Source organism: Solea solea, chromosome 19, assembly GCF_958295425.1.
Source record: "Solea solea chromosome 19, fSolSol10.1, whole genome shotgun sequence".
NCBI lineage: Eukaryota > Metazoa > Chordata > Actinopteri > Pleuronectiformes > Soleidae > Solea > Solea solea.
In genome coordinates this window covers 22,578,515-22,603,224 of record NC_081152.1, presented here as the reverse complement: position 1 = coordinate 22,603,224, position 24,710 = coordinate 22,578,515, and the positions used below count along the sequence as shown (strand labels likewise).

Below are 24,710 nucleotides of genomic sequence, written 5' to 3'. Positions count from 1 at the left end.
CAATGACAGAAAGTAGAAAATATTCACATTTAAGAAGCTCAAAAATGACAGAAAGTAAAAAAATATTCACATTTAAGAAGCTCAAAAATGACAAAGTAAAAAAATATTCACATTTAAGAAGCTCAAAAATGACAAAGTAAAAAAATATTCACATTTAAGCTGAACATGTGGGACAATTTGAACAAGGTTAATCTTAAGGTTTTAAAATTCAGTCATTCCAGATTGTTATGTTTAATAACAAACACTGTGAATGTGCTACTGTATCTTTGGTTTCAATGCAACAGCAATTTCAACCTTGAAACTCTGAGAAAATTGTTTGGAGCATTTGCGTCATTGGTTTTTTCTCATGTTGACCAAAGTATTAATAGAAAATCTTCGACTGGAAACCATTGTCATTGCCAGTGAGAGAGGCCATGAGCACTTTTACGGATGAGCTTGTTGTGAATGGTCTAAGCACAAAGGAGACCTAAAGGCTCTTGTCTCATTTATCACCCACTTAAGGAGAGAGACAGAAAGAAGAGGAGGAGGAGGAGGAGGAGGAGGGTGGAGCTGTCAGAACAGCCACAGCCTGGTGTTTGGTAACAGCGGTGGTCGCTCGTCCCCTGAGGCTCCCACTCATCGTTTCAAGTAGGAGAGAAAAAGAGACGAGAAGAAAGAAAGAAAGAAGTGAGAAGAGAAGAGAAGAGATCTTGTTGGTGTTTACTTGAGTGAGGAGAACGGACAGAACAGCCTCCAGAGGATGAATGTGGATGAGGTCAAGGGTCAGACTGCTATTAATCATGAACCGTGCTAAGGATTAAATAACTCAGTGGAGCCGATGAGAGAAGTCGAGCAGTGTGAGGTGATTAAAAAGTCCAGGATGTGTCAGTCTTCTGTTCCACAGTTAAAGACCTGAGGCTAAAACAACTGTCTTCTGTCTGAGGAGACAACAAATGTCCAATCACTGTCTTTAACTCCGTTAACCTTTGTCACATCTGCAAACACGTCATCACATTTACTGTCTGATCACTGCAGGAAAGATTGTCCTTCTCTCCTGAAACATCTCAACACAATCACACAGACACACCTGCATCCACACCGCTCAGTTTTCAGTGAAGGAAACTCTGTCCACATGATCTGCTGTTATACAGACATTTGAAAACACTCATCAGCCTGTTTGTAGGTGTTTTTGAAAACTGAACATGTGTGAACAGGGACATTTGGAACATTTAAAACACAGACACAAAGGACAGATGAACAGAAACACAAGTTTCGTGCAGTCACTCAGCTGTGAATCTGTTACAACTGTTGACCTGGACGGTCATCATGTGACCTGGATGGTCATCATGTGACCTGGATGGTCACCTGGACGGTCATCATGTGACCTGGATGGTCACCTGGACGGTCATCATGTGACCTGGATGGTCACCTGGACGGTCATCATGTGACCTGGACAGTCATGTGACCTGGACAGTCACCATGTGACCTGGGACCTGGACGGTCACCATGTGACCTGGGACCTGGACGATCACCATGTGACCTGGGACCTGGACGGTCACCTGGACAGTCACCTGGACAGTCACCTGGACGGTCAACTGGACAGTCATCATGTGACCTGGACGGTCACCATGTCACCTGGACAGTCACCTGGACGGTCACCTGGACGGTCTCCTGGACAGTCATGTGACCCGGACGGTCACCATGTGACCTGGGACCTGGACGGTCACCATGTGACCTGGACGGTCACCATGTGACCTGGGACCTGGACGGTCACCATGTGACCTGGGACCTGGACGGTCACCATGTCACCATGTCACCTGGACGGTCACCATGTCACCTGGACGGTCACCTGGACGGTCACCTGGACGGTCACCATGTCACCTGGACGGTCACCATGTCACCTGGACGGTCACCTGGACGGTCACCATGTGACCTGGACGGTCACCGTGTGACCTGGGACCTGGACAGTCACCTGGACGTCACCATGTCACCTGGACGGTCACCATGTCACCTGGACGGTCACCTGGACGGTCACCTGGACGTCACCATGTCACCTGGACGGTCACCATGTCACCTGGACGGTCACCTGGACGGTCTCCTGGACATTCATGTGACCTGGACGGTCACCATGTGACCTGGACGGTCATGTGACCTGGACGGTCATCATGTGACCTGGGACCTGGACGGTCACCATGTGACCTGGGACCTGGACGGTCATGTGACCTGGGATCTGGATGGTCATCATGTGACCTGGACTGTCACCATGTGACCTGGACGGTCATGTGACCTGTGTGCTCAGGTGTGTTAGTGCAGACACAGGTCACTGAGATGATTTCTGGTCGCATGGATGAAATGAAGCCTCGTTGGGTTTTGTTCACACTCTTTGATCTGTGATATTTCTCATGCGTCACATTAAACATTCATTTGGCTGCAGGTGTTTAACACGAGCAGCCTGGAGACCCAGCATGTATATACTACACGTATGTACGTGTATGTACTGCACGTATATACTTGTATATACTTGTATATACTGCACGTATATACTCGTATATACTGCACGTATGTACGTGTATATACTGCACGTATATACGAGTATATACTGCACGTATGTACGTGTATGTACTGCTCGAATGCGTGTATGTGTGTGTGTGATGAACATGCAGTGGCCAGTAAACTGTAAACAGCCTGAGCAGAGTGTTTGAAATGTTCTCCTGTAATAACAGTAAATCTATATCTAACACTATGAGACGTTACTGTTACTGCTGCTGCTGTTACTGCTGCTGCTGTTTACTGCTGCTGCTGTTACTGCTGCTGCTGTTTACTGCTGCTGTTAGTTACTGCTGCTGTTTACTGCTGCTGTTACTGCTGCTGCTGTTTACTGCTGCTGTTACTGCTGCTGCTGCTGTTACTGCTGCTGCTGTTACTGCTGCTGCTGTTACTGCTGCTGCTGCTGCTACTGCTACTGCTGCTGCTGCTGTTACTGCTGCTGCTGCTGTTACTACTGCTACTGCTGCTGCTGTTACTGCTGCTACTGCTGCTGCTGCTGTTACTACTGCTACTTCTGCTGCTGTTACTGCTGCTACTGCTGCTGCTGTTACTGCTGCTGCTGCTACTGCTGCTGCTGCTGTTACTGCTGCTACTGATGCTGCTGCTGCTGCTGTTACTGCTGCTACTGATGCTGCTGCTGCTGCTGTTACTGCTGTTACTGCTGCTGCTGTTACTGCTGCTGCTGCTGCTGCTGTTACTGCTGCTACTACTGCTGCTGCTGCTCGCTGTAAACTTAGCTTGGGGCCAATTATGTGAGTCAAACTTTTATGCATCTGCAATAAATTGATAGATTTTTTTGGTGTTCAATGCCACGTTGGCAGAATGAGCTTCATAAACATTAGCAGATGTTAAAGGGAGAGAAAATACTTTTTCCTTGCGCAATTTTCTTGCTCTGGATTCCTTTTATTGTTGTCGTTCAATAGCTCATTGTTTGAGTCGGGTTATGCTTTGGCAGAAAAAGATCTGGATTTGTGAAGCTAATTCATTTCCTCGTCACTGCAGAAGACTCTGTGGACTTAAAATCATTTGTTTTGCTGTAAATCTTAATGTTTCACAAACCTCTGTATATCATTCTGTCCATAATATAATGTTTCTGAGTGTGATTTTAAGCAGTATGTGTTTGCTGTGACTCTAAATGTACAGAAGTGTCCTTTAACTCTCAGTCATAGCTGAATTTAGAGCTTCTTCAGATTCTACAGCAGATTTCACAGATTAGAGGAAGAGTTTAAAGCAGTGGACTCACGTGACCAGGTTAAAACAACACGAGATAAGAAGCAACAGAGTAACAGCAGCTCCTGCAGCACAGCAGCCAGTAGTAGGAGTAGTTGTACACAGAGAGAGAGACAGAGAGAGAGAGCGGGAGAGAGTGAGTGTGTGTGTGTGTGTGAGTGTGAGAGAGAGGGAGGGAGAGAGAGAGAGAGTGTGTGTGTGTGTGTGTGAGAGAGAGAGAGAGAGAGAGAGAGAGAGAGAGAGAGCGGGAGAGAGTGTGTGTGTGTGTGTGTGTGTGTGTGTGTGTGAGTGTGAGAGAGAGGGAGGGAGAGAGAGAGAGAGAGAGTGTGTGTGTGTGAGAGAGAGAGAGAGAGAGAGAGAGAGAGAGAGAGAGCAGCGGCGGCGGCGGCAGCTGAGTGAACAAACACCAGCGACAGAGAAACAGTAGATTATCTTCAGGCAACAGAGCTGTCACTGTAACCTGCTCTCAGCTGAGACGAGGAGACGGAGACGGAGAGAGAGAAGGAGGAGCAGCAGCAGCAGCAGCAGCAGCGGGAGCAGAAACAGGATCAGGATCCTCCTGGTCCTCGGTCTGGTCTGATCTGCTCGAGCAGATTCAGATTCAGTCAAAGCTTCGTCTCAGCTGTTATGAGCTAAACTACGAAGAGACATGGAAACCAAACCGTTCCTGTCACTGGGTGAGTTTGTGTGTTTGTTTGTGTGTTTGTTTGTGTGTCTGTGTGTTTGTTTAAGGCTCGATCCGAGTGAAAGAGTCGGGCGCTGCTTTGATGTTTGACAGCGCGTGCAGCGACTTTTCGAAAATGTATCCACGCGTGTTTGTTGAAAAGCTCGAACAACAACAGTGACAATAATTACGAGAAATGAAACGCAGTCACTTTGTAACGTGTTCACGTGTTTTTAAAGAGGGAAAAGTGAACATTTGGTTTCGTGTTTTTCTTTGAGTTAAAAAGTTGTGACGGTGATTTTTAAACGTTTGAATTCTGAGGAGTTATTGTTTAAATATGCAGCTGTCTTCACTTCACGATGGAGCTGTTTTTAAATGTCTCACATTTATTAGAGACTGAAAGTGTGTGTGTGTGTGTGTGTGTGTGTCCTCACACACATCTGTGTTTTATGATCAAATCTTACATGTTTAACATGTAAGAAAAGGAAGAAAAGGTGAATTCTGAGATGGAGACACTTTTATTCATGGCTCAGTTAAAAAAAACTGTACGTCTGTCTCAGTGGACACTGTTCTACGTCTGTCTCAGTGGACACACTGTCCTTGTCCCTCAGCTCTGTTCTTGTTTCATGACGGCGTCGTGTTTCACCTCCACACGAATCACCAGCGAGAGACGCTTCTGTCTTCACTTCCACTCACACTGTCACTGCCACAGACGCCTTAATGTGGCTTTCCTAGAAACCACACACACACACACACACACACACACACACAGGCTGTTATTACAGGTGCACCGTGTCGTGTGTCCACAGTGATTCAAGACTCAGTTTTGTGTAACTGTGATGCAGATGTTTAGTTAAAGCTACAGTACGTAACTGTCATTGTTAAGTTTGACCTGACTGAGGGAGCGTTTGTGTGTATACAGCAGCAGAGCAGTGGACTTCACTTCTGAATCTTTTTGTGCAATTGTCTCACTTTACTCGCCCAGTGTCGCTGTCGTCTCCGTCTGTCATCACTTCCTGTGTGCAGGAGCTTGAGTTTTCATCTCCACAACCAAACCACATACTGCATCAGAAGCTCCGCCCCCTCCTCTGTCCGTCCTTAAATCACATTCATGTTTAAACTTACTGTATCAGAAGCTCCGCCCCCGCCTCTGTCCGTCTTTAAATCACATTCATGTTTAAACTTACTGCATCAGAAGCTCCGCCCCCTCCTCTGTCCGTCCTTAGATCACATTCATGTTTAAACTTTAAACTTGATTGTTAATTGTCTGCTTCTTCAAGGTCACAGTGAAGTCCTTGAACGCTTGCTCTCTGTCGTTGTCTCTGCGTGAGACGTGAGGACACTGGACGTCCTCGTCTTTCTGTCCGTGTCTGTCATTATTGACAGGAGTTGATGTGTGAGTGTATTGATGATCTGAACGATTATTAGCATCGTCGTTACTCAGGAGAAAGTGTTTGTGGAGCTGGTTCTTCATCCAGGATCAGTGTGTGTGTGTGTGTGTGTGTGTGTGTGTTCATGTTTTTGTCACCTTGTTAGGCCCTTGTAACCATTATTTTCATCATCCATTCATCCGTCGATTATTTTCATCATCCATTCATCTGTCGATTATTAGCATCGTCGTTACTCAGGAGAAAGTGTTTGTGGAGCTGGTTCTTCATCCAGGATCAGTGTGTGTGTGTGTGTGTGTGTGTGTGTGTGTTCATGTTTTTGTCACCTTGTTAGGACCTTGTTATCATTTCTGAAGAACTGGTTTAAGTTGGGATTAACATGGTTAGTGTTAGTGTTTGTACTGACCTGAATTTCACACTCAGGTTTATGTTGAACTGGACTCAAAGGGAGACTAGAGCTGCAACTAACCATTATTTTCATCATCCATTCATCCGTCGATTATTTTCATCATCCATTCATCTGTCAATTATTTTCATCATCTATTCATCCGTCGATTATTTTCATCATCCATTCATCTGTCGATTATTTTCATCATCCATTCATCTGTCGATTATTTTCATCATCCATTCATCTCTCGGTTATTTTCTCGATGAATCAATTGGTCCATAAAAAATATCAGAAAACCTTCAACAATGTTGATCGGTGTTCGTCAAACCTGGAAATGATGATGTTCTCAAACGTCTTGTTTTGTCCACAAACCAAATGATTGACTTTTAATGATTTCTTTGTTATCAGAGCAAAGAAATGAAGAAAATGTTCACATTTAAGATGCTGAAACAATCGGAAATCTTGTTTTAATCATGAAAAAAGCTTCAAACCAATGAATCGATTATCAAAATAGTTGTCGATTAATTTAGTAATCGATTAATAATCGATGAATAGTTTCAGCTCTAAAGGAGACACATCGCCCCCTAGTGTAGTGGAGTCACACTCACTTCATTCACAAAACCTATTCCCTGCTCGTGTTTGTTTACAACAGTGAAAAGATGAAGCTGAGCTACAACTGATCACTGTGTGTGTGTGTGTGTGTGTTTCTGCACACACACACACACACACACACACACAAAATCAATGAAGTTCATGGTCTTTGATGAGAAAGTGGGCCTCATGTGAGTGTGTGTGTGTGTTGGGGGGGTAACATTCCTTTTCTGGCAGTAACTGTGGAACAAAGGTAATACAGGGAGGTGTGTGTGAGTGTGTGTGTGTGTGTGTGAGTGAGTGTGTGTGTGTGTGTGTGTGTGTGTGTGTGTGTGTGTGTGTGTGTGTGGCAGAATCACACTGCCAAAAGCATTTGGCTGAGTTTGTCTTTTTACAGCCGTCCAGTTTTGTGCTCCTGATGTGATGCCTTTTGAGAAAAGCGGCTGCAGCTGTCATTTTTATTGGAGGAGTTTTATAGCGAGACTTAATGGCTTAAAGTGACAGCTCTCTCTCTCTCCCTCTCTCTCTCTCCCTCTCTCTCTCTCTCCCTCCCTCTCACCCATGAGGCCTTTAACTGAAGCAAATCAAAGAAAACTATGTGCCCACCCTCTACTTTTCCCAGCCTCATCCACACCCACACCCACACACACACACACACACACACACCAAAAAGAGTTTTGCTGCACGTATGAACACAGCAGCTGTGTGCGTGCGCGTGTGTGTGTGTGTGTGTGTGTGTGTGGAGTTGATATGATCTCTGCTGATCATCATGAGCATTAACGATCCGTCCTGACTGAATCCGCGGCGTTGGCCTCACATGAAAGTCACATTCAGCCTGTCGTTCTGTTGTTTGTGTAGAAATCAGAAAGGAGCTGGAAGGCTTTTCTGATTCAAAGGCTCGTTAATTGTTTGTGTAAAAAGCTGGTGGCTCGCAGGAGGTCTTTATTGATAACGGCTGCATTGAACTTTGAACCTCAAACCTTGACCTTTGCTCTTTATAGGCTCCATCATGTCAGGAATTTGCCTTTGGCGTTGAGTGTGTTGTTTAAAGTGGTTAAAGACAGTCACTCCTGCTCATTCTCTTTGTTTCATTGTCTTATTTTCTCTTTACGTTTCCTTTTTCCCGCTCACTGCTGTCATCACCTCTGATAGTGATTTGTGTTTCACAGCAGAACTGGAAATAAGTCTCATCTATAAAACAGTGAAGAATGGCCTTTGCATGTATCCAGAGTCGTAAACTGTCGGTTTTTAAATCTCAGCCCCAACATATTCTTTTTCTACGTCGATTGGAAACAGAGAACGACACTAAATCACTACGTTTTCAGAATCCAGATCTGTGGACTGACTGGTTTGAAGTGGACTTAATTCAGCAGTGATTTAAATTCACAGACGCTGTGAGCTCTCGTTATGTTCACGGAGGATTCAGTCAGCGTACGGCAGCTCGGTCTGCGTCTCTGTGAGGAATCATCAGCACATCACACTCTGCTCTGTGGCCACAGCATCACAGAGGAGGAGACCATGTGATTCACAAAGAAATCAAAAGAAAGCAAAGCATGTGTGTGTGTTTAAACGCTGCCAAGAAAATAAAACTACTCTGCTCTGTCCCTCCACTGTCCACACCTCTGCTGCTGCTTCTTCTTCTTAAATTGAGAAAAACACAGGTTTTTCTCAATTGAATTATAAATAAATCCAAGTAGAACCACAGATGTTTGATTTTTCATTGTATCTTTTTATTAGCACATTTTTTTAGGATTTAGACTTTTAGATTCACGGCAGCTCACACACAAAGTGTGTGTGTGTGTGCGTGTGTGTGTGTGTGTGTGTGTGTGTGTAGTAGTAATATCATCAGTGTGTAACATGATCAAAAGCAGAATGAGGTGTTTGATGTTTCTACACTGAGAGAAAAAGAGTTCTGGACTCCAGCTGAGAAGTTGTTTTTATTCAAACTGTATATTCAGGTGTGTGTGTGTGTGTGTGTGTGTATATATACCCACACACACACACACACACACTTCCATGTGTCCGTGTGTGTGTGTGCACAGTACATGAAAACACTTGTAGGAAGGTAATTAAAGCTTTGTTTCTTGCTGTTGCCTCACAGTTTCTATTTAAGGTTAGTGTGGAGTGAAATGAGACGACGTCCCGCTGTGATTCACACACCGTTCACCTCCTCTGATCACTGCTGCTGTTTCTATCATGTTTACATCACTGCTGCTGCTGCTGCTGCTGTTTCTATCATGTTTACATCACTGCTGCTGCTGCTGCTGCTGCTGCTGCTGTTTCTATCATGTTTACATCACTGCTGCTGCTGCTGTTAGTGCTGCTGCTGCTGCTGTTGCTGCTGCTGTTTCTATCATGTTTACATCACTGCTGCTGCTGCTGTTACGGCTGCTGTTTCTATCATGTTTACATCACTGCTGCTGCTGCTGTTACTGCTGCTGTTTCTATCATGTTTACATCACTGCTGCTGCTGCTGTTACGGCTGCTGTTTCTATCATGTTTACATCACTGCTGCTGCTGCTGTTACTGCTGCTGTTTCTATCATGTTTACATCACTGCTGCTGCTGCTGTTACTGCTGCTGCGGACGAGGACGGTAAACTCTTCAGTATCAGCTGTGAGTTGAAATCACTTTTTAAAATGACGAGTGCTGTCAGTTAAACGCATTAATAACAACGTTAACACAAAACCATTTTAACGGTGTCAATTTTTTTATCGCGAGATGAACATTCTTTTTGGCCGAGCAATCGTGAGATAACTATGACATTAATGCGATTAATCATGAGATAACTATGACATTAATGCGATTAATCATGAGATAACAATGACATTAATGCGATTAATATGATTATTTGTGAGTTAACTATGACATTAATGCGATTAATCGTGAGATAACTATGACATTAATGCGATTAATCATGAGATAACTATGACATTAATGCGATTAATCATGAGATAACTATGACATTAATGCGATTAATATGATTATTTGTGAGTTAACTATGACATTAATGCGATTAATCGTGAGATAACTATGACATTAATGCGATTAATCATGAGATAACTATGACATTAATGCGATTAATCATGAGATAACTATGACATTAATGCGATTAATATGATTATTTGTGAGTTAACTATGACATTAATGCGATTAATCGTGACTGAACTATGACATTAATGCGATTAATATGATTATTTGTGAGTTAACTATGACATTAATGCGATTAATCGCGAGTGAACTATGACATTAATGCGATTAATCGCGAGTTAACTATGACGTTAATGCGATTAATCGCGAGTGAACTGTGAAATTAATGCGATTAATCGCGAGTGAACTATGACGTTAATGCGATTAATCGCGAGTGAACTATGACATTAATGCGATTAATCGCGAGTGAACTATGACGTTAATGCGATTAATCGCGAGTGAACTATGACATTAATGCGATTAATCACGAGTTAACTAGGACATTAATGCGATTAATCACGAGTTAACTAGGACATTAATGTGATTAATCGTGACTGAACTATGACATTAATGCGATTAATATGATTATTTGTGAGTTAACTATGACATTAATGCGATTAATCATGACTGAACTATGACATTAATGCGATTAATATGATTATTTGTGAGTTAACTATGACATTAATGCGATTAATCGTGAGATAACTATGACATTAATGTGATTAATCATGAGATAACTATGACATTAATGCGATTATTCGTGAGATAACTATGACATTAATGCGATTAATATGATTATTTGTGAGTTAACTATGACATTAATGCGATTAATCGCGAGTGAACTATGACATTAATGCGATTAATCGCGAGTGAACTATGACATTAATGCGATTAATCGCGAGTGAACTATGACATTAATGCGATTAATCGTGACTGAACTATGACATTAATGCGATTAATATGATTATTTGTGAGTTAACTATGACATTAATGCGATTAATCGTGAGATAACTATGACATTAATGCGATTAATATGATTATTTGTGAGTTAACTATGACATTAATGCGATTAATCGCGAATGAACTATGACGTTAATGCGATTAATCGCGAGTGAACTATGACGTTAATGCGATTAATCGCGAGTGAACTATGACATTAATGCGATTAATCGCGAGTGAACTATGACGTTAATGCGATTAATCGCGAGTGAACTATGACATTAATGCGATTAATCGCGAGTGAACTATGACATTAATGCGATTAATCGTGACTGAACTATGACATTAATGCGATTAATATGATTATTTGTGAGTTAACTATGACATTAATGCGATTAATCGTGAGATAACTATGACATTAATGCGATTAATATGATTATTTGTGAGTTAACTATGACATTAATGCGATTAATCGCGAATGAACTATGACGTTAATGCGATTAATCGCGAGTGAACTATGACGTTAATGCGATTAATCGCGAGTGAACTATGACATTAATGCGATTAATCGCGAGTGAACTATGACGTTAATGCGATTAATCGCGAGTGAACTATGACATTAATGCGATTAATGGCGAGTGAACTATGACATTAATGCAATTAATCGCGAGTGAACTATGACGTTAATGCGATTAATCGCGAGTGAACTATGACATTAATGCAATTAATCGCGAGTGAACTATGACGTTAATGCGATTAATCGCGAGTGAACTATGACATTAATGCGATTAATATGATTATTTGTGAGTTAACTATGACATTAATGCGATTAATCGTGAGATAACTATGACATTAATGCGATTAATATGATTATTTGTGAGTTAACTATGACATTAATGCGATTAATCGCGAGTGAACTATGACGTTAATGCGATTAATCACGAGTGAACTATGACGTTAATGCAATTAATCGCGAGTGAACTATGACATTAATGCGATTAATCGTGACTGAACTATGACATTAATGCGATTAATATGATTATTTGTGAGTTAACTATGACATTAATGCGATTAATCGTGAGATAACTATGACATTAATGCGATTAATATGATTATTTGTGAGTTAACTATCACATTAATGCGATTAATCGTGAGATAACTATGACATTAATGCGATTAATATGATTATTTGTGAGTTAACTATGACATTAATGCGATTAATCGTGAGATAACTATGACATTAATGCGATTAATATGATTATTTGTGAGTTAACTATGACATTAATGCGATTAATCGTGAGATAACTATGACATTAATGCGATTAATATGATTATTTGTGAGTTAACTATGACGTTAATGCGATTAATCGCGAGTGAACTATGACGTTAATGCGATTAATCGCGAGTGAACTATGACATTAATGCGATTAATCGCGAGTGAACTATGACGTTAATGCGATTAATCGCGAGTGAACTATGACATAATGCGATTAATCGCGAGTGAACTATGACATTAATGCAATTAATCGCGAGTGAACTATGACGTTAATGCGATTAATCGCGAGTGAACTATGACATTAATGCGATTAATATGATTATTTGTGAGTTAACTATGACATTAATGCGATTAATCGTGAGATAACTATGACATTAATGCGATTAATATGATTATTTGTGAGTTAACTATGACATTAATGCGATTAATCGCGAGTGAACTATGACGTTAATGCGATTAATCGCGAGTGAACTATGACGTTAATGCGATTAATCGCGAGTGAACTATGACATTAATGCGATTAATCGCGAGTGAACTATGACATTAATGCAATTAATCGCGAGTGAACTATGACATTAATGCGATTAATCGCGAGTGAACTATGACATTAATGCAATTAATCGCGAGTGAACTATGACGTTAATGCGATTAATCGCGAGTGAACTATGACATAATGCGATTAATCGCGAGTGAACTATGACATTAATGCAATTAATCGCGAGTGAACTATGACGTTAATGCGATTAATCGCGAGTGAACTATGACATTAATGCGATTAATATGATTATTTGTGAGTTAACTATGACATTAATGCGATTAATCGTGAGATAACTATGACATTAATGCGATTAATATGATTATTTGTGAGTTAACTATGACATTAATGCGATTAATCGCGAGTGAACTATGACGTTAATGCGATTAATCCCGAGTGAACTATGACGTTAATGCGATTAATCGCGAGTGAACTATGACATTAATGCCATTAATCGCGAGTGAACTATGACATTAATGCAATTAATCGCGAGTGAACTATGACATTAATGCGATTAATCGCGAGTGAACTATGACATTAATGCAATTAATCGCGAGTGAACTATGACGTTAATGCGATTAATCGCGAGTGAACTATGACATTAATGCGATTAATCGTGAGTGAACTATGACATTAATGCGATTAATCGCGAGTGAACTATGACTTTAATGCGATTAAATATTCTCATGGTTTGACAGCACTAGTGTTTTGTGCTGTGTGTGTGTGTGTGTGTGTGTGTGCGCTGAACACAGCGGCACAAAGGATGAAGATCATGGTCACTGAAAGTCACGGACTGTGATCATTTTACACATGTGACTGAGGTCTTTCCAGTGAATTATGGGATGTTGTGATTCCTCCATGGTTTTCATGCCTGTGTGCAGAGACCAGAGATTTCTGTCTGTTCTCATGAACACGATCGTTCAGGGAAGTCTACGGGGAATCATTTAGAATTTGGCACAGAGATTCACTTGGACTTGAAAGACTGAAGAGGTCAAAGGTCAAAATCATCACGGCCTTTCTGTTATTTCCATGTAAAAATATCTGTGTTGTTGGAATCGACATTTCAGCATATAAACATGCTTCACGCCAGGCACACGGTGGTGCGGAGGCTAGCTTTGCTGCCTCACACAGTCTGCATGTTGTTTTTTTTAGTGAATCACAGACGCACGTGCTCCACCTCTTCTACTGCAGTTTAATGTGTGGAGCAGCGCTGCAGCACCACACACAGGCCTGGCATGTGTACTACAGTGTTTCCTGATGATGAACGTGTTAATGTGTTTACAGAAAACTTCATTTCCATGAGCTGCTGTTGTTGTTTTCTGCTTTTCTGTGGAGTCAGATATGATGGATAAATGGATGATGATGGAGCGGGGGTGTAGTTGGACAGAGGTGAGCAGGTGGATGATGATGATGATGGATCAGCAGATCAGGAGCTGGAGACGATGGCTGACATGTTTTCTGCATCACTTCTGTTCTGTGCTCTTCATTATTGAACGACACATGATGACGACATCCTCTTCTGTGCAGTTTTCCTCAGAGTCCAGTCTGGAGTAAAGTCCGTTAAAGTTAATGATGGGACATTTTCCAGATCCTCTACAACAGCCTGGCTTAGAAAGTGTCATTTGACTTCTATCCTTTTTTCTCTTTACATCAACATGGATTTAGGTTTTTGGCAAAGTGACTGTAAAACAGAGGAGGTTCATGATCTGAGGATGACTGATGTGAGCAGAGTCATGAAGGACGGACACACAACACAGTCTGTTCATACATGAAACTTTACATTAAAACATAAGAGAGTTCCTCTGTGGTGGAGAAACACTGATGAGCTGTTTGTTGACGCCTGCAGGGTTATCATCTCCTTACATCCGTCACACACACACACACACACACAGGTCGACTGCACAGAGGTGTGGAGGCTTTGTCACCTACAGTCAGACGCCTCACTGTGGCCGTCTGGTTTCAGGAATGTTGGCAGGAAGAAAGTGGAGGGTGTTAAGAGAAGTGTGTGTGTGTGTGTGGTGTGGGGGGGGGGGGGCATGGATACTGTTGTTCTTGATATCAACATTCTCATAATGACAAGAATCTGGTGACTGACACACGTCACTATTCAGGAGCGATGATACGACGTATATGGTGATGTTCAATGAGAAAGAACATTTTTGTCCACTTTAACGAAAACTCACTGTAAAAATAATAAGTAGTGCTGTCAAACGATTTGAATATTTAATTATGATTAATCACATTAATGTCATAGTTAACTCGCGATTAATCACATTAATGTCCTAGTTAACTCGTGATTAATCGCATCAATGTCATAGTTAACATTTGTATCTATTGTAAATGTCCCTTGATTTCTTTGTGTCCCATTATTTCTTCTCATTTTAATGCTCTTATCAACATAGAAAAGTGGATCTGCTTGCTTTGTGCAGATGTTTTTTTATTGAGACAATATCTCTGTCACCTGCATATTGTGACTTATTCCTCTTATTGTGAGAGCCGCACAATAATAAGAGAGGCTGTGTATCAGCCTGCAGTGTGTGAATAAAGCGAGCTAATCCGAGCTAAAGGAGCTAGCGGTCTTGGGTGGTCTCCTCACTACGGTTGGGGGGTCTGCCAGCTTGGTTGGTAACACTGCAGACATCATGACTTGGATGTGGGGAGTGCGTGGACAAATGATCCAGGCTGCGTTGGATACGGAGAGCCCGCTTGGAGACGGAGAAGCGCACAGCGCTCGCCATCCACTCACAACACAACGTTAGCTACTACTCTTTAGCCCAAACAAGTGTGTGCAGCGTGCCTGTTGTGTTGTTTCCGCTCTAGCTACATCTGGTGTGGTGTTGGAGTTTTTATAACGTTACTAGTTGTTGCAACAGCATGTGAAAAGAAACACAAAGTTTGCTCGACTAAAAAGAACGTTAATCTCACGATAAAAAAGAGAAAGACGCCGTTAAAATGGGTTTGTGTTAACACCGTTAATAACTGATAATAACATGTTTCACTGACAGCACGAGTAATCTGCACATTTTATTACCCTGAAAAGGGAATTAGATTTGCAGACGTGGTTTGCAGTGAGATCATACAATAGAAAAAAGACATTAGACATAACGAAGCAAATCCACGTGAGCTTCACTGCTTCATCTGTGACCGTGAGTACATGAGAGTTCCCAGTGTCGGGTACGTTGTTATTAAGCCGCTTGTTTGTGCAGAACAAAGTTGAGTAACCAGGTTGACTGGACAGACGTGCAGACGTGTGTTCCACATACCGACGCGCTGACAGTCGCTGCACAAACAGCTCTGACAAGTTCAAGTGTTACACTGGAGATTCTTCCTTCTGCTTGACTGGGAAACTGGAGACGCTCACGTGGTCCCAGTGTTTGCTGACTCTTTGGCAGAAGAGGACGATGATTATTAAACGGGGGATTCTGTGCAGCTGCGTTTGATGTTTTATTTTTATGAAGCGTGTGTTTCTGTTGGCTCGACACTCACACCACTCATCCATCTGTTCTTTCTCTCTTTTGTTCATGAATTATGTCGTTAGTCAAATGTAGAGTGGAATGAAGAATCGTGTTTATACTGAGATCATCATTTCAAACCACTCAGTTGGAAATTAGTTAAAAAGAAAAGTGTTCTTCTACTTGAATCACATCGTAAAAGTGAATATTGTGTTAGTGAATCAACCACACTTTAGATGAGGGAACTAGGGCTGGGTGATAAATATACTCGATATATCGCGGCTCGTTGTCTGTGCGATGTAGAAAATGACTGAAACTCGAGTATACGTTGTCACGCATTTGCTTTTAGCCGCGGACATTTAACTGCAGGCTTCTCACACTCTTTCTCGTCTCTCCCTCTCACAGAGAGACAAAACAAGCGCACCTCGTTACACACCTAGTTACACACGTCAGTTAGTCGTGCGTGCAGCGTCACACGCCCTCGCCCAGCAGAAAGATAGCGGTAGCAGGTGCTAACGGTAACACATGGAGGACGAATTCATTCCAAAGAAAAACAGCACAGGGTCCATCGTCTGGCGGTGGTTTGGTTTCAAGAAGGAAGATGTTGAACAAACAACGGTGATATGCAAAATATGTCGCAAAAGCGTCGCTTTAAAATGTAGCAGTACATCAAATTTATATCAGCATTTGAGAAACCACCCGCTAGAAAATGAAGGGTGCTGCCACTCACTGTTTAATAAATACAGTTTTGTTAACTTTCACTTAGTTGTGATTTCACCTTTTTTGCCTGAAAGTTTAAAATGAGCATATATTAATGCAGTATGAACAAGAATGTTTTAATGTAGACATATAGAATCATCATACTGGTGTGATTGTACGCATTAAAGTGTTCATTCAAGGCTAAGGCAAAATATCGAGATATATATCGTGTATCGGCCTAAAAACATCGCGGTATTAATAAAAGGCCATATCGCCCAGCCCTAGAGGGAACACATATTCAGCATTAATTAGTTGCTTAATAGCATGCAAATTAGTAACGTAATGACTCTTAATGAGTCATTATTAAGTATTTATTAATGCCTAATTCTGCACGACCTTATTATATAACCAGTAAGTCACTAACTAAGAGTTTTCCCTCAATAACCTCAGAATTATTGCTGATTAGTAGTAAATAAGGAAGTTGCTGTACATGAATTAGGATCTCAACATGCTTTGATTAGTATGGACTTTATAAGGTGGAAGTATCACAGGAACAGGAACACTTTAGGGAAACGTGTGTTGGTTAATAATTGTTCAACTACTAGTGAATTAGTCGTGATCAAGATGTCACTTTAGTATGGGGAACATATACATATACTACGTAACACAGACTTCATTATATGTCTGTGTTATATGGACATTATTAACACAGACCATATTCATTAGGTGTTATTAAGAGAGAATAACTCTTCCTGTGATACTTCCACCTTATAAAGTCCATACTAATCAAAGCATGTTGAGATCCTAATTCATGTACAACAACTTCCTTATTTACTACTAATCAGCAATAATTCCGAGGTTATTGAGGGAAAACTCTTAGTTAATGGTTTACTGGCTATTTAATAAGGTCATGCAGAATAAGCCATTAATAAATACTTAATAATGACTCATTAAGAGTCGATATGTTACTAATTTGCATGCTAATAAGCAACTAATTAATGGTGAGGATGTGTTCCCTAATCTGAAGTGTTACCATCATTTAACTGACACTCAAATCACAAATAAACATCTTCCTCTAATTGTTCAGATTACAATAATATACTGAGAAATGCACATAAAACTTTCTTTTAAATGTCTTTATTGTGAACGGTTTTAGTGCATGAAAAATAGAACACGCTGTTACTGCAGCAACGATCACTGCACACTAGAGATGTAACGATATGAAAATTTCATATCACGGTTATCGTGACCAAAATTATCACGTTATCAATATTATCACAGTATTGTTAGATGTGTTCAAAATGTTCCAAAAGTACTGAACACACACACACTGAAATCTTTTAACCAAGTTTTATTTAAAAAAAGATATTTTATATTATATGATTATTATTATTATTATCATTATTATTATTATTATTATTATTATTAATAATAATAATTATCATCTGACTGACTGACACACACACACACACACAGGTCCTCACTCTGTGTCAGATAATAATTAAGTAGCAGCGGTCGTACACAGCATAAAAATAAAATAAAAAAACACAGAAACAAACACATTTTGGTCTGCTACGGTATGTGTCGTCTGCACACTACTCGCTTTCGCGAGACAAACCATGACGTTTCCCACTATTCCGAAATCCCGTTTTTGTTGACTTACCCGCTGAAAAGTTGTGTGTGGTGGTCACGGAGATGGCTCATCATATTGGAAGTGGCTTCGCGCCGCGAAGTTCGCGGAGATTTTTTTTTTGCATTTTCTGCACAAGGATTGATTGTCTTCAATTATTTTACTCTCAACATCCTTTAAAAATACAAAATATGCCCAGATTTCTGATCTTACGGGGGGTAATCTCTGGAGCGCAGGTGGCTTCAGCCGTGTTGTCGCTGGACAGACGGTGCAAACTGCGCATGCGCGCCCGCTTGAGCGAGTGCCGTTCAGGTGCTGCTGCTTCTCCAGGAAATGAGCAGTATCACTGTGAGTTTTTCGGTAATCAGTTGCGGTAATCAATCACGGTTTTAACGATAATTAAAATTTGAAACGGTATGATAACCGTCGGGAATTTTACCGCGGTTTATCGTCATACCGGTAATCGTTACATCCCTACTGCACACTTACCTTAACACACACACACACACACACACACACACAGCTGTGCCTCTCTCTCTTGTTCACTCATTCACTCGTTCATGCTCATGTATAGAAAAAATACCGTAAACAAAAAAAACGAAATTTTTAAAAATACTGTGATATAAGTTTTGGTGATACTGTCCAGCATCTGTGTGTGTGTGTGTGCATGTGCGTGTGTGCGTGTCTGTGCGCGTGTGTGCGTGTCTGTGCGCGTGTGTGCATGCGTGCGTGCAGCTGAGCTTCAGCGTGCTGTCTGTGAGAGGAAAGGTCAGAGTTCATGGCTGGTTCACGCTCTGTGGGAAAGCAGCGGCTTCGCCGGCTGTGAAGACGGAGGTAAAGAAAACGTGGATGAGTGAGTGAGGATTGTGGCTCACAGGAGACAGGAAGTGAGTTTTTGTTCCTCCTCCTCTTCATCACATCATCAGTGCTGCTATTGTTAGAAACAGAGTTAATTGTTAATTGATCTAAAGAGCCGTAAAACCAGGCACACACACACACACACAGGCAGAGAGAGAATGAGAGTGGATGTTTATTACAGGATCTCGTGGTGATGCTAAAAAGCCCTCAGGGCCGTTAAAGCCTTCACTTAAAAGCAGAGTGAGGGAAGGCTGATGAAGGAGGGAGGGTTTGTAGAAAGAGGAAAGGAGGGAAGGAAGAGGAAGAGCACTCAGCAGAAGGAGGGAATAAACGGAGAGAGCACATCTGGATTGCCTCAACAGAATATTTGTGCAACATCTGGAAAAATTCCCTGGAATTTAAGGGTCCCCTCCTTTCATTTCACTGGTGTTTTTTTCTCTTTTTTTCACTTCTTCTTCTCCTCCGTCGTGTTTTCTGCCTCTTCAAAGTCTCTCACCTCGCGCACTAATGTACGTCCAGCCCTCGCAGACTTTACAGCGAGGCCAAATTGGGCCCATGTGACCGACGCCCCCTTTGAGAACGAGACGGAGCTAATGAAGTGGCTCATAAGTGAGAGGGAGCCGGCACCGCCTGTGGATCCAGACCTGAACCAGACCTGAGCCAAACACAACCGCTCATAAAAGCAGGAAAAAGAACTCCTCCATTTTCCATTAGCAGTCACGTTTAAGTGTGAGCATGAAAAGTGAAAGTGACGTTTGTGAAAGAGTGACTGAGTTCTGATTCCTTTTAGTTTGTCTTTAAATAAAAACCTTTACAGAGAATGAACTTCTTTGAGTTTAATCACCAGGACATTAAACTTCATAGCTTCTAAACAACAGATAATGTGAAGCTGACTTCACCGTTACTTTATATCTATTTTTCTATATTGTATAGTCATAGTTTATTGTTTCTCCGTTTTAATGAAGGATTATCTTATCTTATCTTAGATCATCTCACACTGAGAATCTCACACATATTTCATGACTAGGCCACGCCCCCTGCACTGCTTCTACAGTTGTTGATTATCAATCGTCACCTGATGTTAGAGGAGAGGAACGAGCTCATAATCAACGTAAAACTGAAATGAATCATCAAGTAATTCATCAAATCAAAGAAGAAAAACAAACATTTATTTGTCTGCAGCACAATTGAGACAATGAAAAATGACGTCTTCACTGTGAGACACTTTGTCTCTGTGTGTCTTTATGTTGTCATGTTTACACACAGACACAGTGTCCTGGTCCTGGTCCTGGTCTCTTGGATGTTGTTTCAGACTCTGCATCACTGCTGCGCTCTGGTCTTCACTCTTTCACCCCTCGTGTCACTGACAGTTCAGCCTCTTCACCTGGATCTTTTTACTCCGTCATCATAAATCTGACACTTGTTGCTGCACTTATTTCATTTTTATTCACCTCGGGGCTTTTTGCTCTCGCTCCAGGTCGACACTGTAAAACCTGAAATAAAAATGTCACGGTTAACCAAGAAATGAAATGTTTTCCCTCATAACTGCGTCCAATAAAAACCACGTCAGGTGATTGTTTACATAGATGTCATAAATGTTAGTGAGAGAGCGAGGAGCGGTGATTTATATTCAACAACTTCTGTTGATTTAAACTTTATGAGAAGATAAAGCACATGGGCTGTACCATCTTGTTTTTAAGGGGTCCTTAAACACATCACATACAAGCGTGATTATTTTATTAAATCATTTGGTTTCTTTTTTTTATTTCCCTCTGTCCATGATTTTGAAAGCATTTCTTTTTAAATGATTGATGAATGATTTAGTTTTGTGTATTTCTGACACATCTCAGTTTCCTGCTCCTCCTCTTCTTCTTCATGCTGTCAGTGTGTTCAGAGCCAGTGTGTTCAGAGTCAGTGTTTTCAGAGAGTGTTCAGAGTCAGTGTGTTCAGAGAGTGTTCAGCGTGTGTTCAGAGTCAGTGTCTTCAGAGTGTGTTCAGAGTCAGTGTGTTCAGAGTCAGAGTGTGTTCAGAGTGTTTTAAGAGTCAAAGTGTCTTCAGAGTGTGTTCAGAGTCAGTGTGTTCAGAGAGTGTTCAGCGTGTGTTCAGAGTGTGTTCAGAGTCAGTGTGTTCAGAGAGTGTTCAGCGTGTGTTCAGAGTCAGTGTTTTCAGAGAGTGTTCAGCGTGTGTTCAGAGTCAGTGTGTTCAGAGTCAGAGTGTGTTCAGAGTGTTTTAAGAGTCAGAGTGTGTTCAGAGTCAGTGTGTTCAGAGTCAGAGTGTGTTGAGAGTGTTTTAAGAGTCAGAGTGTGTTCAGAGTCAGTGTGTTCAGAGTCAGTGTGTGTTCAGAGTGTTTTAAGAGTCAAAGTGTCTTCAGAGTGTGTTCAGAGTCAGTTTGTTCAGAGTCAGAGTGTGTTCAGAGTCAGTGTGTTCAGAGTCAGAGTGTGTTCAGAGTGTTTTAAGAGTCAGAGTGTCTTAAGGGTGTGTTCAGAGTGTTTTAAGAGTCAGAGTGTGTTCAGAGTGTGTTCAGCGTGTGTTCAGAGTCAGAGTGTGTTCAGAGAGTGTTCAGGGTGTGTTCAGTGTGTCTTCAGAGTGTGTTCAGCCTATGTTCAGGGTGTGTTCAGAATGTGTTCAGTGTGTGTTCAGTTTGTGTTCAGTGTGTTCAGAGTGTGTTCAGCATGTGTTCAGAGTCAGAGTGTTCAGAGTGTGTTCAGAGTGTGTTCAGTGTGTCTTCAGAGTGTGTTCAGCTTGTGTTCAGCGTGTGTTCAGAGTCAGTGAGTGTTCAGCGTGTGTTCAGAGTGTTTTAAGAGTCAGAGTGTGTTCAGCGTGTGTTCAGCGTGTCTTCAGAGTGTGTTCAGGGTGTGTTCAGTGTGTCTTCATAGTGTGTTCAGGGTGTGTTCAGCTTGTGTTCAGCGTGTGTTCAGTGTGTGTTCTGAGTGTGTGAAGGCCATTACTCACAGTGGAGTTGTCTCATGGTTGCTGTGATCATTTCCACACTCACTGTGGCTCCAGCTTTGTTTCCTGTCTCGGAGGAAAAACCTGGTTTTCGCAGCAGCTTTTTGCTTCAAACCAGAACTCGGTGTAGAATCTGTTTCTCTGCCAAACCTCTTCCCTGTGGAAGAGAAATAATTTATACAATGAAATCTACATTTGTTGTGTAAATGACCACATGCTGTAGGATATTTAATCCTGCCTGCAGTCGATCCCAGTCATGTGACTTGACCTAGTTTTGTCTCTGTTTTCCCTCTCTCTTCTGGTTTTCTCTCTTTCCCACAGTGAGGAAGGAAGTGTTTCCTGGTTTTCTCTTTCCTCTTCTCACTCTTGTTTCTCTCCCCCTCTCTCTTTCTTCTTGGCAGTTTTCAGATTTAACTTTAAGGCCGAACAATATCTGTGAATATTCAGAGTCAGATGAAGGAAACGCGCTGGTCGTGTTTGTGTCAGCAGAATAACGCGTGACTCTGAAATCACGAGTCGTCATGTCGTCCTTCACATCCTCATTTTTTCGGTTTCACAAATGTCAGCTGATGAAGGTCAGATTATATAATCCATTGTTTTAGTTATTGTTAAAATAATCTCCCTGCAAATATTTCTTTTATTCAGAGTATGAAAGTGTACAACTGTGCAGTTGATTTAAATCACTCATCACATCATTAATCAACTATAATCAATAAATGACGTCACAGTTAACAGCTGGACAGATGTGTGTGTTGGCTTCACAGCCGTGGAAAAATAATAATAATAGTTAAAAAAAATGAATGTTTTCTGCAGAACTGGATGATTTAGGGATTTTTTTGCTGGAGCCATCTATTTTTACAGAAAAGGAATTTAATGCCAGAGTCGTATGAGATTATCAACTAAACTGAAGTGATTTCCTGTGTAAGTGCAGTATTTTTGTTTGATTCTTTAACTTTTTTTACCTTCAGCGTCTCACAAACAGAGACACCAGCAGAAATGGGATTATATTATTAAGAATCTAGAGGAAATTGGACGTTTGGACGTAAAGTGGAGACTTGAGATGTTGATCCTTGTCTCTGTTGGTTTTCTTGGCCTGAACTCTTCATTCCTTCTCTCTGGGCTCTGTGAGCTCTGGCTTCATGTCACACACTGATATTGAATCAGACACGAACACATTTTACAAGCATTTTACTGTCAATTTGAAATCCCAGTCTGGATTATTCCAATATTTTCCCCCTCCTGGACTCCGCTCTCTAATGGAGTTTGCACTCGACAGGATCAAAACCACATAAATCCCTCTTTTCCTTACATTTAATGGCCCAGACTTAAAGGAACATTTCATCCAAAAATGTTCCTTTAATCCCTGTTTTTTGAAACATGCTCTGTTCTGTTTTACTTTTTTTTATTGCACATCCACGCACAGAAGCTGTTCCACCTCATGTTTTTCTTTCAGCTCACGTTCATTAATGTGTTCATTATGAAGCAGTTAATGAATAATGTGAATATTTCACTGTGAGCTTTCAGTCTAAAGATATTCAACACATTTATATTCTCACATTTATTTTTTAAATTTGTTATCAAACATAAAATGATTCAATTGCAGCGTTGTTACAAAGTAGTTCTTTAAGTTCCAGCTTCTGAAGATGTGACTGTGAAAAATACTAATGTTATAAATGTTATTAGTGATTGAGTTTGAGCCTGTGTGTGAGTGTGTGTGTGTGTGTGCGTGCGTGCGTGTGTATGTGTGTGTGAGTGTGTGTGTGCGTGTGTATGTGTGTGTGTGTGTGTGTGTGTGAAAGAACCTCTTCATCTTTTTCTGAGTCCAGTCACACAAATTTAATTAGAGTGCTTTTGTCCAAGGAGCTGCACTGAGGCCTTGTCTCTGTGTCTGTCCCTCTGTCTGTCTCTGTGTCTGTCCCTGTGTGTCTGTCCCTGTGTCTGTCCCTCTGTGACGTCTTCAAAGCTCTGTGAACTCCTCCTTTCTTTTCTCCCTCTAACCTCATTACCACACACTCTGTCCGTCTTTCTTTGTCTTCAGGACGTCAAACAAGTGAGACTAATGTCTGCCATTAGTGACCAGGGTCTGCTGAATTAGTGCTGAGTTAGTGTTAAGTTAGTGCTGGTTTAGTGCTGAGTTAGTGCTGGTTTAGTGCCGAGTTAGTGCTGGTTTAGTGCAGAGTTAGTGCTGGTTTAGTGCAGAGTAAGTGCTGGTTTAGTGCAGAGTTAGTGCTGGTTTAGTGCAGAGTAAGTGCTGGTTTAGTGCCAAGTTAGTGCTGGTTTAGTGCAGAGTTAGTGCTGGTTTAGTGCAGAGTAAGTGCTGGTTTAGTGCCAAGTTAGTGCTGGTTTAGTGCCGAGTAAGTGCTGGTTTAGTGCCAAGTTAGTGCTGGTTTAGTGCAGAGTTAGTGCTGGTTTAGTGCAGAGTAAGTGCTGGTTTAGTGCCGAGTTAGTGCTGTTTAGTGCCGAGTTAGTGCTGAGTTAGTGCTGGTTTAGTACTGGTTTATTGCTGGTTTAGTGCTGAGTTAGTGCTGGTTTAGTGCTGGCTTAGTGCCGAGTTAGTGCTGGTTTAGTGCCGAGTTAGTGCTGGTTTAGTGCCAAGTTAGTGCTGGTTTAGTGCCA

General features: G+C 41.4%; 1 protein-coding gene across 3 annotated transcripts in view; it reads left to right on the top strand.

Moving 5' to 3' along the window:
- Positions 1–4,112: 4,112 nt before the first annotated feature.
- Positions 4,113–24,710, top strand: part of rxraa (retinoid X receptor, alpha a) — an 87,846-nt gene continuing 67,248 nt past the window's right edge. For 2 of the 3 annotated variants that reach the window (XM_058616876.1, XM_058616875.1), the window contains exon 1: positions 4,113–4,433. In XM_058616876.1, coding sequence (XP_058472859.1) covers positions 4,406–4,433 — 28 coding nt within the window. In that variant the 5' untranslated portion in view covers positions 4,113–4,405. The remainder of the gene's footprint in view (positions 4,434–24,710) is intronic. The other variant, XM_058616877.1, reaches the window with a different exon arrangement.